The following is a 13589-nucleotide window of genomic DNA, read 5'->3' on the forward strand; positions in this document are numbered from 1 at the left end:
CTATTTGTGGTAAGAGATATGATACTGCAGCACATTTTTGACCATGAAACAGTTTTGAACATATTTTTGGAATCAATGTCTAAGTTTCAGGTCTGTGACCCGGCATTGCTAGGATACGTGTTTCAACTTCCGTGGGAGTATGTCAATAATTCCCGCTACGAGTTACGTTTCATTAATGTTTTTTTCAATATCCTCAGCATCAGCAGCTCCTGCAGACTCCTGCGTTTGTCCCACATTATACAAAATAGGGAGGTCTAGCTAGTGTTATCCGACTCTCTTTCATGGGTCCAGTTTTGGTGATGGCAAATGACCAGAGTGTCAATACACAGCAATGGGTAGTCTTGTAGCCTCATAACTTCATACATTACAGCGCAATTCCAATGGCAGTACAGAGTAATGAGCGCTCAGATTATGTTTGGAACAATGGCTAATAACATTGGCCCCCCCAGCTGTTTAAGTGCCTGTATGCACTATTACAGACAATTTGCCCACCCAGACAGATATCGCATCAATTTACCGTACAGACACTGCAAGTCTGTACCACGAATCCGCGCCCCCTGGATAACACCAGCATTTTAATTCAATTTGACCTGAAACAAGCTGAGCACATGTATTTCCTGGTTTGAACAGAGACTTTCTGGTTAAGGAGGAACTTCCTGTACCAGTAAAAGTCAAGTATACCAAAAAAAGGTGGGACAGCAAAACTAAATGTATGTAATGTATTCAGACACAGTTCAAAACCATTTTTAAAGACTGAATCTGCACTGTGTGCACTGTGTTTTTACAGTGTGAAAAACACAGCAGTTAAACCTTCACCCACAAAAGATATAAAAGATAAATAATACTTAGACTTAAACTTAAGATACAAGGGACATTTCCTGGTGGTTACAATGGATTCAGTTCATTAAAATAATTTACTCTCCAGTCTCAAAGTTCAGTCCTGCTTATTTCTGTAAAATCTAACGACGGTACAGAACATCCTCTGGGGTTTTTATTACTGTAATAGAACAGAATTTTAGTTTTGCCATTGTGATATAACACAGTTTCACTGGCTGCAGTTATTTCAGGGAAGCTTCTGGTCCGTTAAGAGCTGCTGGACGTAACCTTATCTGTGTCAGAGGAAAGAGAAAAGTTTTGAATTTAAAAGTTTCAGCCAGTTTAAACTTTTAACACTTGAGCGCACGCACACGCACACCCACACAGTCTGGTATTTGTGTTCGTCCGCAGAAATGCACTTCATTCAGTTGCTCATTCGTTCTTTCACTCAGCCAGTCACTTATTTATTAGTGAATTTATTCAGTCATTCTCATTCATTCATTCATTCATGTACTTACACATTTAGTCATTCGTTCTTTCCTTCTTTCATTCAGTCATTCATGCTGTCAGTCAGAATGTATTTATCGGTTAACGAAGACAGTCGGTCAGCTCATTCTTTCTTGCAATCAGTCAGTTTTTCATTCACTTCAGATCTACACGCGCTGTGCGAACTCATCCATTCGTCGCTCATTCATTCATTAGTCTTGGGAAAGACCAGATGTTCTCTCTGCCTCGGTCGAACACCTGTGATGATGTCACGGAGTCGTGGTAACAGGATGATTACACCCTCAGAAACCAAAACAGAAACATAATCATCAGCTTGTTGTCCTTCATCAGCTCTGTTTCGCCCTCGAAACATCGTCTCCTCTGAATCAAACATCAATCCGACATCACCTGACGCTCCTCCCACTTCATCAGGAGCACAATTCCTAATTGGACAGAGCAGTACAGAGCCAAGCTCTGATTGGACCAGAGAAGGTCCTGCATGTATATACTTTAGTTTTAAATTGGTGCTTTCAATAAGATGGTAATCCCAAAAGAAAAGAAAAAAAAAAAAAAAATCTAATTTCCATGAAAATTGCTGTATAATTTATGCACTAACCCTACTTATAATGACAGAGGGGCATGGCCCTACCCCCAACCCACCCACACACACACCCCTCCATTCCCAGTGGAAATTCCTGATAGATCACAAATGATGTAGAAAAGCATTTAGTTTAGTTAGTTTTAGTTGAAAAAGTCATCTGACCATAATAAAAAAAAAAACATCCTGTTTGCTGCTCTGCTTACAAAAATTCCTGATGGAAACAAATTTACAAAATAACTCTCATTTAGTTGTCATGTGCTGCTAGTCCTTGTATTAAAAATGACTGCAGCTTCCGCTGTGTTTGAATGTCAGTACTGGGCACTTTAATTTATAATTAGACCACAGACTGTAGCTTAATTATTTCTGGAAAATCCTTACAAATATTTTAAAAATCTCCTGCGTACACAGAGAACCAACTGCTCCCAGTCTGTTTGTTTTTAATATATGTTTAATATATTGTTCTAAAACCCAACAGCTGTTTAATTTCTGAACACACACGCACACACACTCTCTCTCTCTCTCTCTCTCTGTCACACACACACACACACACACACTCACACACACACTGCATAGTGCAGCATGGTGTTGCATGTTGTATTGCAAAGCAAATAGAGACAGTCTGCCCTCCATGTGATTGCTCCTTTTACCCAGAGGACATTAACACACACACACACACACACACACACACACACACACAGAGACAAGGCCAGGTGAGTAAACAGTCCCTGAATTCAATCTTTGATTGTTTGTTCATGTCCTCTGGGTGAGAGCTGCAATCACATTGAATGTGTGTGTGTGTGTGTGTATTTGTACTTCTATATTTGTAAGGACCGATTTGAGTTATATACCTTATGGACAGTCTTCACACCTTCAAAAGATTAAGACTTGATTTTAGGGTTCAGGTTAGAATCAGGTTAAGGATCAGGTAGTGGGCTAGGGAATGCATTTGGTCAATGGGTGTCCTCACAAAGATAGAAGTGCAGGTTTGTCTGTTTGTGTGTGTGTGTGTGTGTGTGTGTGTGTGTGTGTGTGTGTGTGTGTGTGTGTGTGTGTGTGTGTGTGTGTGTGTGTGTGTGTGTGTGTGTGTGTGTGTGTGTGTGTGTGTGTGTGTGTGTGGAGGTCACAGGATGGATGAGGTGTTCTGTATGCAGCTCTCACAATGCACCTCCACATAAAGAACAGAAGCGAAACAGAGGAGAAACACACTGAATTAATTACAGTTTCAGTTTAAAGTTTTGTTTTTCTTCAAAGCTTTTTCATTCATCGATCAGATAAACTGTTCAGCAGTACGAAGCGTCAAAGCACAGCTGGAAATACAATAATACTGACTGTACTGCTAAATGAAATGCACGAGTGCTGTCGTCTGTCCTGCATCAGCAATACAGGAGTTTCAGAATAATTCCTCCTGTGTGCAGAACAGGAGAAGAAACAGGAAGTTCAAAAACTACAATTCCCACATTAGTTTTTGACTGGTTTCTTGACAAGAACAGACCTGTCTCACCGCACCCTGTTTTTCCGCCTCAGCGACAAGAAGTAGACACGCAGCTGAAGCTCAGCAACCTGCCCTAGTCTCGACACGCTGCCTGCCCTCCACTCAGGCATCAGATCAGAAAAAGAGACTATTACCATGACAACAAGCTTTGCAGTCAGATTGTACAATAGTGTTTGACGTTACTCATGACACGATATCCTACATTTACATACACAACATTAAGATGTGATGCGATCACGTCAGCCTGGACCAGAATCTCAAAGGAATGTTTCCAGCATCTTCTGGAATCCCAGTATTAGTATGGTGTTCATTAAGTTTCCCTCAGACATATCTGGGTCTTTTAATTATGACTGTTGTTCTGGTTATTATCAGTACTTATTATTATCAATGCCATCATCATCAGCTTTCAGCAGGCCTCCCTGTAATTTCCTTGTGTCCTCTGAGGGAAAATTAAAACGGTCTGTCTGGAGGCAGTGAACGAGGCCGTGGTTTCACTTGCCCTGCCGCTTTACAATGTCAGCTACATCTGAATACAAAGCAAATACAAAGCAGCTGCAGCAGAGATTTCTGCTCCCAACATTTTCTGCTCCACTCAGAAAAAAAACAAAGAAATGATTCAGTGTTCACTGTACAGCCCGAGGCCACTTCACCTCCAATTCACACATGGAAAGAAAATACATCTGAAACCAGCTTAATTGATCCATGGAGCCTGTTAGCTCAGTCAGTGCCTAGAAAGAGATGAAACCCAACAACTTAATGAACACAGCAGTCTGTGGTTCAGCTGTTTCGTTAGCAGCAGGTGGAGAGTGGACATGCAATATGCTGTAGGTCTGATGTTAGCAAGTGAGACTGTTCACTTTGAAGGAAATCTCTGGCAGCACAAACACATCTCAAAGTACAGAGAGAGGTAGAAATCAGAAGTATGGAGCTGAATAGTAATGTTAAGGTTAGTCTCACTAACACTTTGAAATGAATAAATCTACTGTATTTCACTTAAGACAAGAGAAAGGTCAGATTGGATGATCAGTTTTAGATGTTAAAAAAAAAATACATCTGTACCAAACAGCGGTGCTAGTCAGCACTGGTGCTACTAGTTGTAACACTACAACCTTGTCTCTGAGAAATATTAATATACAACCAAACTGCAAAAGCAAATATGATTTGAAACGTAATCTCCAGGTGGATTATGTTTGGGTGCAATGTTTTGGTTTTTTTTTTAATGAATGAAGTGCGCCATTTACTAAGAGCAACACAGTTGCACGGAGGTGTTTGGGGTGGATGGCAGGCGTACTAAGCGCAGGACTGTCACGCCAGAGACCAGGTTCACGTCCAGTCCCGTCTTTGGTTTAGACAACCAAAGCACTTGGGTTAAGGTCAAGGAATGGTGGTAGTCTTGGTTAAATTTAAATAAACGTGTTGTATCTGAAAAGACTGTAAACTTTTTCTGTGCTGTGAGAGTCTAAACAGAACAATAAAACACTTTAATAATGCTGGACTCACTACAAGTGGATGTTGTGATGCACGATCCCATATTTTGGCAGAAAACAAATACGCTGTCTGTGAACATTTTACTGATATGTTCAGTACCAGTGCATTGGAGACTTGCCAAATACACAAATTAACAACATATCCTCATTGTGTTCATAGAAAATGTAATCTGTTTGCAATTACATTTCCTAGAAAACATTTTTTGCCTTTGCACCTTGGTTGTATATAGCTTTACATTTTTAGGAGACGGAGCTGAACAGTAGTAACATCAGTAGCAGCTGCTGGAACAGTAGCATTGGTACTTGTAACAGCAGCAGTGGCACAGGAAGCCGTAATAGCAATAGCAGTAGTAGCAGCCGTAATAGTGGCAGCAGCAGTAGCGTTAGTAACAGTAGCTGCAGCAGTAATAGCGGTAGAAGTAGCTGTGATATAGCCCTAAATGTAATTATAGCACAAGATGTCATATAGATAAATTTATTTCCAGTAACAGTCTAGTGAAAAAATCCAGGAAAGGTTGTAGTAGCTGTTGTTGTTGTTCTTGTAGCTGAGGAGTGTTTCCCTCCTGGTTAAGACTCAGTGTGATGGTGCTATCCTCCTTCATGGATGGTTTGCCTCTTTGTGTCTCTGTGGGAGTTGTTGCAGCGTGACTGTAACTTCTGTTTTGTTTCCATGGAGACCTCACATCCAACTGTGTCCTGTCAAAGTGGCTAATTAGTTAATGAAGTGCACGGTGATGGCCGACCAGAGAGACAGTATGGAGGAATTTGGCCGACACACACATTTATTTCATTTTTCCCTTCTCTCTCCCACTATTCTTTTGCCTGTCCTCCTCTCCTCCCCCTCCTCCCTCTCGGTAATCAGTTCTGCTGTAATCAATTAGCAAGATGAGGAGCAGCAGAGGGAACAGGTGCAGCTAAATGTTAATGAATTCCTCCGTGGCCATCGTCACAGTAACACTGGCTGAATATTTAAACTGCTTGTTGGCCCGATGACTTACACCGCAGTTGATGGAGGGATATACACACACACACCATCGCTCTGAGTTTGTGTGTGTGTGTGTGTGTGTGTGTGTGTGTGTGTGTGTTAATGTGACACCTACAACAGATGAATGAATGTGTGTAATACAATCTGTATATGCGTAAGTGGCTGTCTGGTTCTGAGCTGTGCATGTTTTGTATGAAATGATAATCCACTTCAGTCCACGCTGTTACTGAAAATTGTGGCATGACAATAGAAAATACTGGTTTCTGGCAAGTGTCTATTAAAATTTCATAATAAGGTCACCCAAACCTAGTGCCACCTAGCACTTAAACCACCATTTTGTATCCTACTCCAGGGAATATATCCTAACTGTAAATGGACCCAGTGCTGCTGGACTTTTGAACACTGGAAGTTTGAGACTTGCCTTCGCTGTCTGGGGCTCGCAGCCCTGAACCCAATGGTTCCTATCGATGATGTAAATCTTTACAAATGGCTCACAAATGTATAATTTCATTTCCAAATAAGGGTCTGTAATTTCCCAAAACAGCTGGTCACTGTAGTTTTTCCCAAACGTCTCTCAAGCGGGAGGAGAGTTCATTTGTTGGGGACTATTTTCATTAGAGGATTAATGGACCTTTGGTGTTCTAGTGAGTATTTCGAGGGGCGGGATTGTGTCTTTGGGAACGAGTCATAATAAACTATGGTGTTCATGGAAATAAAGGAAGGAACATGTCGTTCAGTGCAACAGTATGGCGTTCACAACAAAACCAGTTCACTGAAAATTTTTGGAAAATGGTCATATAAATGACATCAATATGTCACAATTGATAACCTCGGGGATGATCTCATGAACATAGCACTTACACTTTCTTGAACTCATTGCTCCAAAGCAGTAGCCGTCTGAAACTCCACAAGGTGCCTTTAAAAGAATTGGAAACCATGTTCCAAGATAATGCCCCACTTAGTTTGTGAGAAAATTGCTCACTGAGTACCTGGGCTGTATAAGTTCTGCCGACGGTCTGACTAAGCTGTCTGACTCCCTGCACACATGAACCAAAATAATATATTGATACGGCTCTTCGTGGATCAAATTCTGTTATGGTAAAATAATGTCAGTTCACTCTGAGGGTTGTGCCAGTGAAACAGCTGTAACACAATGAATACATTTTTCTACTACTACTACACAACTGGCAGGAGGAGCGAGGAAAGATATGTAAGATATATGTGATGAAACAAAACAGAGAAAGAGGTAGACAGGTTGGCACAACAGATCCTTTTCTGAAATGTTCTAATTCATTAATCTTCAATTATTAATGCCCACATAACGCAGTCACACACACACACACACACACACACACACACACACACACACACACACACACACACACACACACACACACACACACACACACACACAGGTTTATACTGAGTATATCAGCAGGATGGTTGATGGCAGCTGCCTCACAAAGCAGAGCACACTGGGGGCCGAGCAAACATCTGCTGTGTGGCTGTGCATGTGCGTGTGTGTGTGTGTTTGTTTCAGAGGTGGGTTGTTAAGATGCAAATAAAGCAATTAAAATTCATGCAACACACACCCAAACATACATACAAACACACGCAAATACACACACATTGAAATATATGCAGTTTGAATTTCAAACTACTACAGCCTTTTACTACAGTGATTCAGTAAAAACACAGAAACCATGAAACAAGTTTAACTTAGCCTGGCTCTCTCGGGTTATCTGGCTTCGCTGAGCCTGACATTGGCCGTCCTGGATAACTAGTACCACGAAGCTGTTTATCAACTGGCTCAGTTAACTGTGGGTTTAACTATCTAGTTATGAGCGCGTTCATGTGGGAGAAGTGGAGGTGTTAATGTGACGCGACATCATCCGAGCCATGAATGAAGTATTTGATATGATATTAGATGAAGCAGCGAGTTCTAGTGACAACAGAAAGTGATATTCCACTGAGTGAAATGTAAACAATATGATCACATTACTAGAATAGAATAAGAAGCCTTAGAAACACCAGAAATAATTTCCAAATATCAAAGTAAGACTAAGGATATGCAGTACTGTAAATAAATACAGGACTTATTAAAAGGATCCTTACCAGAGAGTGAGTATTTTTTGCTCTGTTTGTTGATAAACAAACTATTCTGAATAAGTGGTGCACATTAAAAAGTTAGAGGTAATGTCAGAATAGTTCTGCTGCCAAAGCAGAGAGGATAATGAGTTCATGTGTAATGAGGTCTGTCTGACTAGAATGTTGCTTCAATAATTATAAAGAAGGAGTTGGTTTACTGAATACCACACGTGTTATCTCAGTGATCCCGAGGGAATGAATCCTTAGGTGCTGGTTCTATGGATGTTCACTCTCCACAGGTCCCGTAAGAAAAGGAATGAGGGTTTTAAGTCAATGATCCTATGTGAAAGTGGTTAATTCTCATGGCTCCGCATCAGGTGACAAACAAACATGAAATAAGAGCCCAGGAAACTGATGGTGTGCTGAGCTTCTGGACAGATGAACGTAGACTTATGACTGGTGCAGAGGGTAGATTGAGTCTTGTCACTGTCTGTTCACGTGAATTCCATGCGCCGAGCTACAGACTTTAGGACGGTGCATGGGGACTGGGAATGGGCTGTAAAGAGGGAGGCCTGTACTGAAAACTGTTGAAGGGAGGATGACCTTCTGCACAATAATCATGGGAATTGTTGAAAAATGTGTGGATTATTTTTCTAATAAGAGACAACAGATGGCCTAGTTTTTATTTCTTGTTATCATCACAGAGTCACCCCATGTTGTTCTGACCTGTTTTGATGGAATAAGATTTTAAAATCATCGACACTATCAGGAGTGGAAGAATCTTACATATAAAATGCAGCTATAAGTGTCATTATGGAAAGTATGGAACAGCAAAACAATTCTACTGATCTATAAAATATCTGTTGTGCTTTATTATTTGTCACTTTATTGTAAACCATTTTGTCCACGTCGGCATCCTGTAGGAATGATCACTGGTGACTGTGGTCAGGCTGTTGACAGGTTTTGATGTGATCCTCTGAGGTTATCCTGCTCCAAGGCAGGTTATCCGTGCAGCACGGGTAACAACGGTGATCTACCCCAGTTAAAAGCGAGCCGGTTTTGTGATATTGGAAAATCTGCGATAAGCCCAAAGATAGCTTGCTAACCCACTAATCTCACTACGTAGTACAGACCCCTCCGTATCACACTCATTTGAACAGAAATAGAAACACAACAGAAGCCAGTAGGGATTCTCCAGTGATTGCTGATTAGATTTACAGTCGCTTTTCTTTCTCCTTGCTCTAACACAGACCCATTGATAGTGCTGCATTCATGCACTTGTGTTCATGTGTTTGAGGTTATTCTGTCAGGGATCATTTAATAACTCTGTGCATTTCCTCCCTTTTTAAAAAAATAATTAAACAGTTTAAATTCCAAAACCCTGAGTGTCATCATGGCTTCATTGTACAGATAATACTCTGGAGAGTCATTTGATGTGTTTTTGCTCACTCCTACACATTTCACATTTGAATTGGTGAAGGTTTAAACAGAAAAAAAAATTTGATGTTTTCATGTTTTTTTGTTACGTTAATTTTATATTTCAAATACAGTAAGTCAGTATGACATGGGCTATCAGACTGAATTTCAAATGATCTCTCCCTCAACATGTCTACAACCGGTGTATCAAATCTTATGCTGATGGGCAGAAGTGACTCTGAGTAAACAAATGACCACAAAGAAACGTAAAAACAACTACGAAGAGACACAAAATGAACACAAAAAGACACGAAACAACGACAAAGAGATGCAAAACCACAAACAGTCTCTTTCACTTTCAGGGTCTTCCTCCCATGTAGGAGGTGGGTCTTTTACTTTTCTGTTCCCAGGGGCTCATTGCCTCATAATCCGTCTGTGTCCTCAGTCAGAGGTTGTTTTGCAGTTTCATTAGTTTACTTACATTTTTCTCCGTCTTACATGTCTTTCAGAGCATCAAGGTGTCATGGCAGCCACCTCTGCGCAGCGCCCAGAACGGCATCATCACTGCCTACAAGATCAAATACAGGAAGACCGGTCGTCGTGGAGACCAAGAGGCCATTGAACCCAACAACTTCTGGTACCTGTTCACAGGTGTGGCTCTGCAATGGAATGTATTCTTATTTTATTTTGTTTGAATCAGGAAGTTCTGGTCCTTTACTTTAGATATTTAGAGTTTTCCTTTTTTTTTAAAAGGCTTTAGTAATATCGTACAACAGCTGGGCACTGCAGTTTTTATCAAATGTTACTCAAACAAAAGGACACAGTGAATTTGTTGGGGACTATTTTCAGCAGCAGATTAATATGCATTAGGTGCTCTAGTTAGTCTTTAATAGTTTCTAAACAATTCAGTTCTATGAAGCTCAGAGGAGTGAGATACATCAGGCTTTTGATGCACAGACAGTTGTCAGTAGGATCACTTCACAGATGGTTTTGGTCTTTTAATGGGATTTGTTGACAATAAGAGAAGTATACTGTAGAATATCACTAGACTGATCATTAAACATTTGCCCTCATTTCAGTTCCAAAGAAAGTCAGTGAAACTGGACTTCATTTTTACAATCATTCTGAGTGTTTGGTCCAAACTATTAAAAAAAAAAAAAAAAAAAAGAAATCTGCCGAGTCGTCCATCGTGAACCTTCAAATACAGAGAAAGAGTAGACATGTGTCTGTGTTTTAGTGTGCCTGCGTGTGCATGTGGGTGGGTGACACAATGGACTTTTTTTGTGTGTATGCGTTTTTTTTCTTCAGTGAAAGAAAACCTGCATTTGCATGAGTTAGGTTAAGGTTAGGGTTAGGCTGTCCACCATGAATGGAAGTCAATGCAATGTCCTAATAGTTTGTGTGCTTGTGTGTGTGTGTGTGTGTGTGTGTGTGTGTGTGTGTGTGTGTGTGTGTGTGTGTGTGTGTGTGTGTGTTCAAACTGCCACCAGCTATAATTTCAATTTGAGGTTTGCAGGATTTGAATGAAACTGATCTTCCTTTTCATTATTTCCCACTGATGGTTATCTTCATCTGTCTGTCCGCCCAGGAATTCATTCCCCAGTGACAGGTGTTTGTGTGTGTGTGTTGAATCTGCTCCGCCTGCTGCAAGCCTGGCTGTCGGCAGTAATCATCCCTTTTTTTACCGTCTGAGAATAAAAAAACTAAATTTCCATAAATAAAATAAAGAATTCTAGCTTCACTGAGGGGATTAAAGGGTGACACATATAACGCTTATTCTTTGATAATACTGCTCTTCAATTTACAATACTCAGTAGACTTAAAAGTGACATCATTAATAACATCTCCAGTTAGAAGAAATTAAAATCAGAGGGTTTAACCCTGTCGGTTTTTCTTCCTGGCGTATTATTTTAGCAAAAAACTAGAACTAAAGGTTGGTGGGTTCAAACAAAAAATCTTCCTGTGAAAATCTGACTTCCAACAAATTGGAGACCAAAAACTAATTTAACAAAATTAATAGAGGAAAACAATATCAGTGAAGATCCTGCTAGAGGCTGCAGTGCAGGGTTTCTTAGAGCCTTACCACTGGAGCTTTGTCCTTCGTCAGCCCTGTCTCCTAGAAATTACGTTTCAATACAACTAAACTGCAGCAGCATATATGCTTTGTAGAGACTGTTTTACACGTTGGATTATGTTTTTTATTAACATAACGAGGATATGTGGTCAACTTATGAATATGGTAAATCTCAAATACGCTGCTACTGAACATATCAGTAAAATGTTCACAGACAGCATATATGTTTTCCACTAAAATATCTGATCTTGCAGCACAATATCTACTTGTAGTGAGTCCAGCATTATTAAAGTGTTTTATGGTTCTGTCTAGACTCTCACAGCACTCGGTGAAGGTCTGGGAAAGATTCTGATCTGGTTTAATACAGAAAAAGTTCACAGTGACGTGTTTATTTACATTTAACCAAAACCACTACCATTCCCTGACCTTAACCAAAGTGCTTTTGTCGCCTAAACCACAGACGGGACTATGGATGTGAACCTGGTCTCTGGTGTGGCAGTCCTGAGCTTTGTATATCTGCCATCCACCCCAAACACCTCCTGGCGACTCCACTGCCGTTATCAAATGTAGCACTTCATTCATTCAAAAGAAACGTCTGAACATAATCCAGCCAGCAATTACATTTTCTGCAAAATGTATTTGCTGTTGCAGTTTAGTTGTATAGAAATGTAATTTTTAGGAGACAGTGCTGCCGTAAGGCACTGCTACAGGAAAGGTCATGTGGCTATTTAAATCTAAATGGTTTGTCATCTGGTGAGGGGGAATCTGATCCGGACTTTCTGTGGAAAATTGACACGAACAAACATTTTGTGAGAAAAAAAAGGTTAATGTCAATGATAGAAGGCTGTGCCCACAACAATTTCAGGAAACGAGACAAGTCCCCGAGACCATAGCTGTTAAGAAACATCCAGTAAGTGAAGGAGCTTCTGGTTCCTGAAGTAAGTGCCAAGTCAAGGCCATCAAGTTCAAGCCCTAAACTTTGTGTTTCAAGTCCTTAAAAAGTCATTGCGCACCCTTCACCAAATGAAATGCCATTTTTAATTTTCAAGACAGTAACAGTGTAGCACATTTAAGGACATAAGGGAAGCTTTTTTGTAAAAAATTCATAATAAAATATATATTTATTACTTAGAAAAGAAATCAAAATCAAATGACTTAATTGTTTGAATGTGTTGCATTTGCCATCTGTTTTGTGGCTCTCGATTCAATACCCATGAGTCTCAGCTGCTGGTACTTTGTAGAAAAGGCCAGTCAGAAGAATGAATCAAAACTTTAGCATCATTACAGATGGAGAAAAAAACCTGATTAGTCAGGAGGAAGATGAAACAGTTCTACCTAATGACCACCACATAGCTATGTGATGGTCGGGGTACAGGTGAGGTATGGTAAAGTGATCTAGGGCACTCCCGGTTGCCTTTGTTCATGGACACTGAGGTTATTGTTACAAATGAATGTTAAAAGAGAAATTTCCAGTGGATACAAAACACTCCTGGAACCACCAGTTCTGTACATTTCTCTGCTTTAGTATTATTATTATTACTTCAGCTGTTGCTGTGGTAACTGCAGGAATATTTATAGTGGCACAGGTGAACAACTGTAGAGTCTGCATATAAACAATTAAGGTAACTGCATCCCAGTTATAATGACATGCTCCCGCTCTCTCCAGGCCTGGAGAAGGGCAGTCAGTACAGTTTCCAGGTAGCAGCCATGACGGCCAATGGAACGGGTCCAGCCAGTGACTGGTACACCGCTGAGACGCCGGAGAATGACCTGGACGGTAAGAGCAGAGAGCGAGAGAGAGAGAGAGAGAGAGAGAGTGTGTGTGTGTGTGTGTGTGTGTGTGTGTGTGTGTGTGTGTGTGTGTGTGTGTGTGTATGGGTGTGTTTGTGTGTGTGTGTGTTTGTGTGTGTGTGACAGCAGCGATCTGTACAACAGCATGTAAATACCTCCTATGTCCTATCATGCACATAAATATTTAAACAGTTAAGGGCTGAGATGGATGGATGGAGGGAACATCTGCCTCAGGGGAGGAGGGAAGGGAAAGAAAGGCTGGAAGGAGGAGAGGGCGTGTAATAGAACAGAGAGGAGAGGAGTTAAAGGACAGGACACAACATGAAAGGAGAGGAGAGCAGAAAAAAAGTGTC

The 13589-nt window shown here is 40.7% G+C and overlaps 1 protein-coding gene across 1 annotated transcript in view; it reads left to right on the top strand.

Moving 5' to 3' along the window:
- dcc (DCC netrin 1 receptor) overlaps positions 1 to 13589 on the top strand; it is a 306576-nt gene that overhangs the window by 210958 nt on the left and 82029 nt on the right. Inside the window, exons 15-16 of the mRNA XM_040158011.1 lie at positions 9881 to 10022; positions 13112 to 13222. Of these exons, the coding sequence (XP_040013945.1) occupies positions 9881 to 10022; positions 13112 to 13222 (253 nt within the window). The remainder of the gene's footprint in view (positions 1 to 9880; positions 10023 to 13111; positions 13223 to 13589) is intronic.

This window comes from Xiphias gladius, chromosome 20, assembly GCF_016859285.1.
Source record: "Xiphias gladius isolate SHS-SW01 ecotype Sanya breed wild chromosome 20, ASM1685928v1, whole genome shotgun sequence".
Classification (NCBI taxonomy): Eukaryota; Metazoa; Chordata; class Actinopteri; order Istiophoriformes; family Xiphiidae; genus Xiphias; species Xiphias gladius.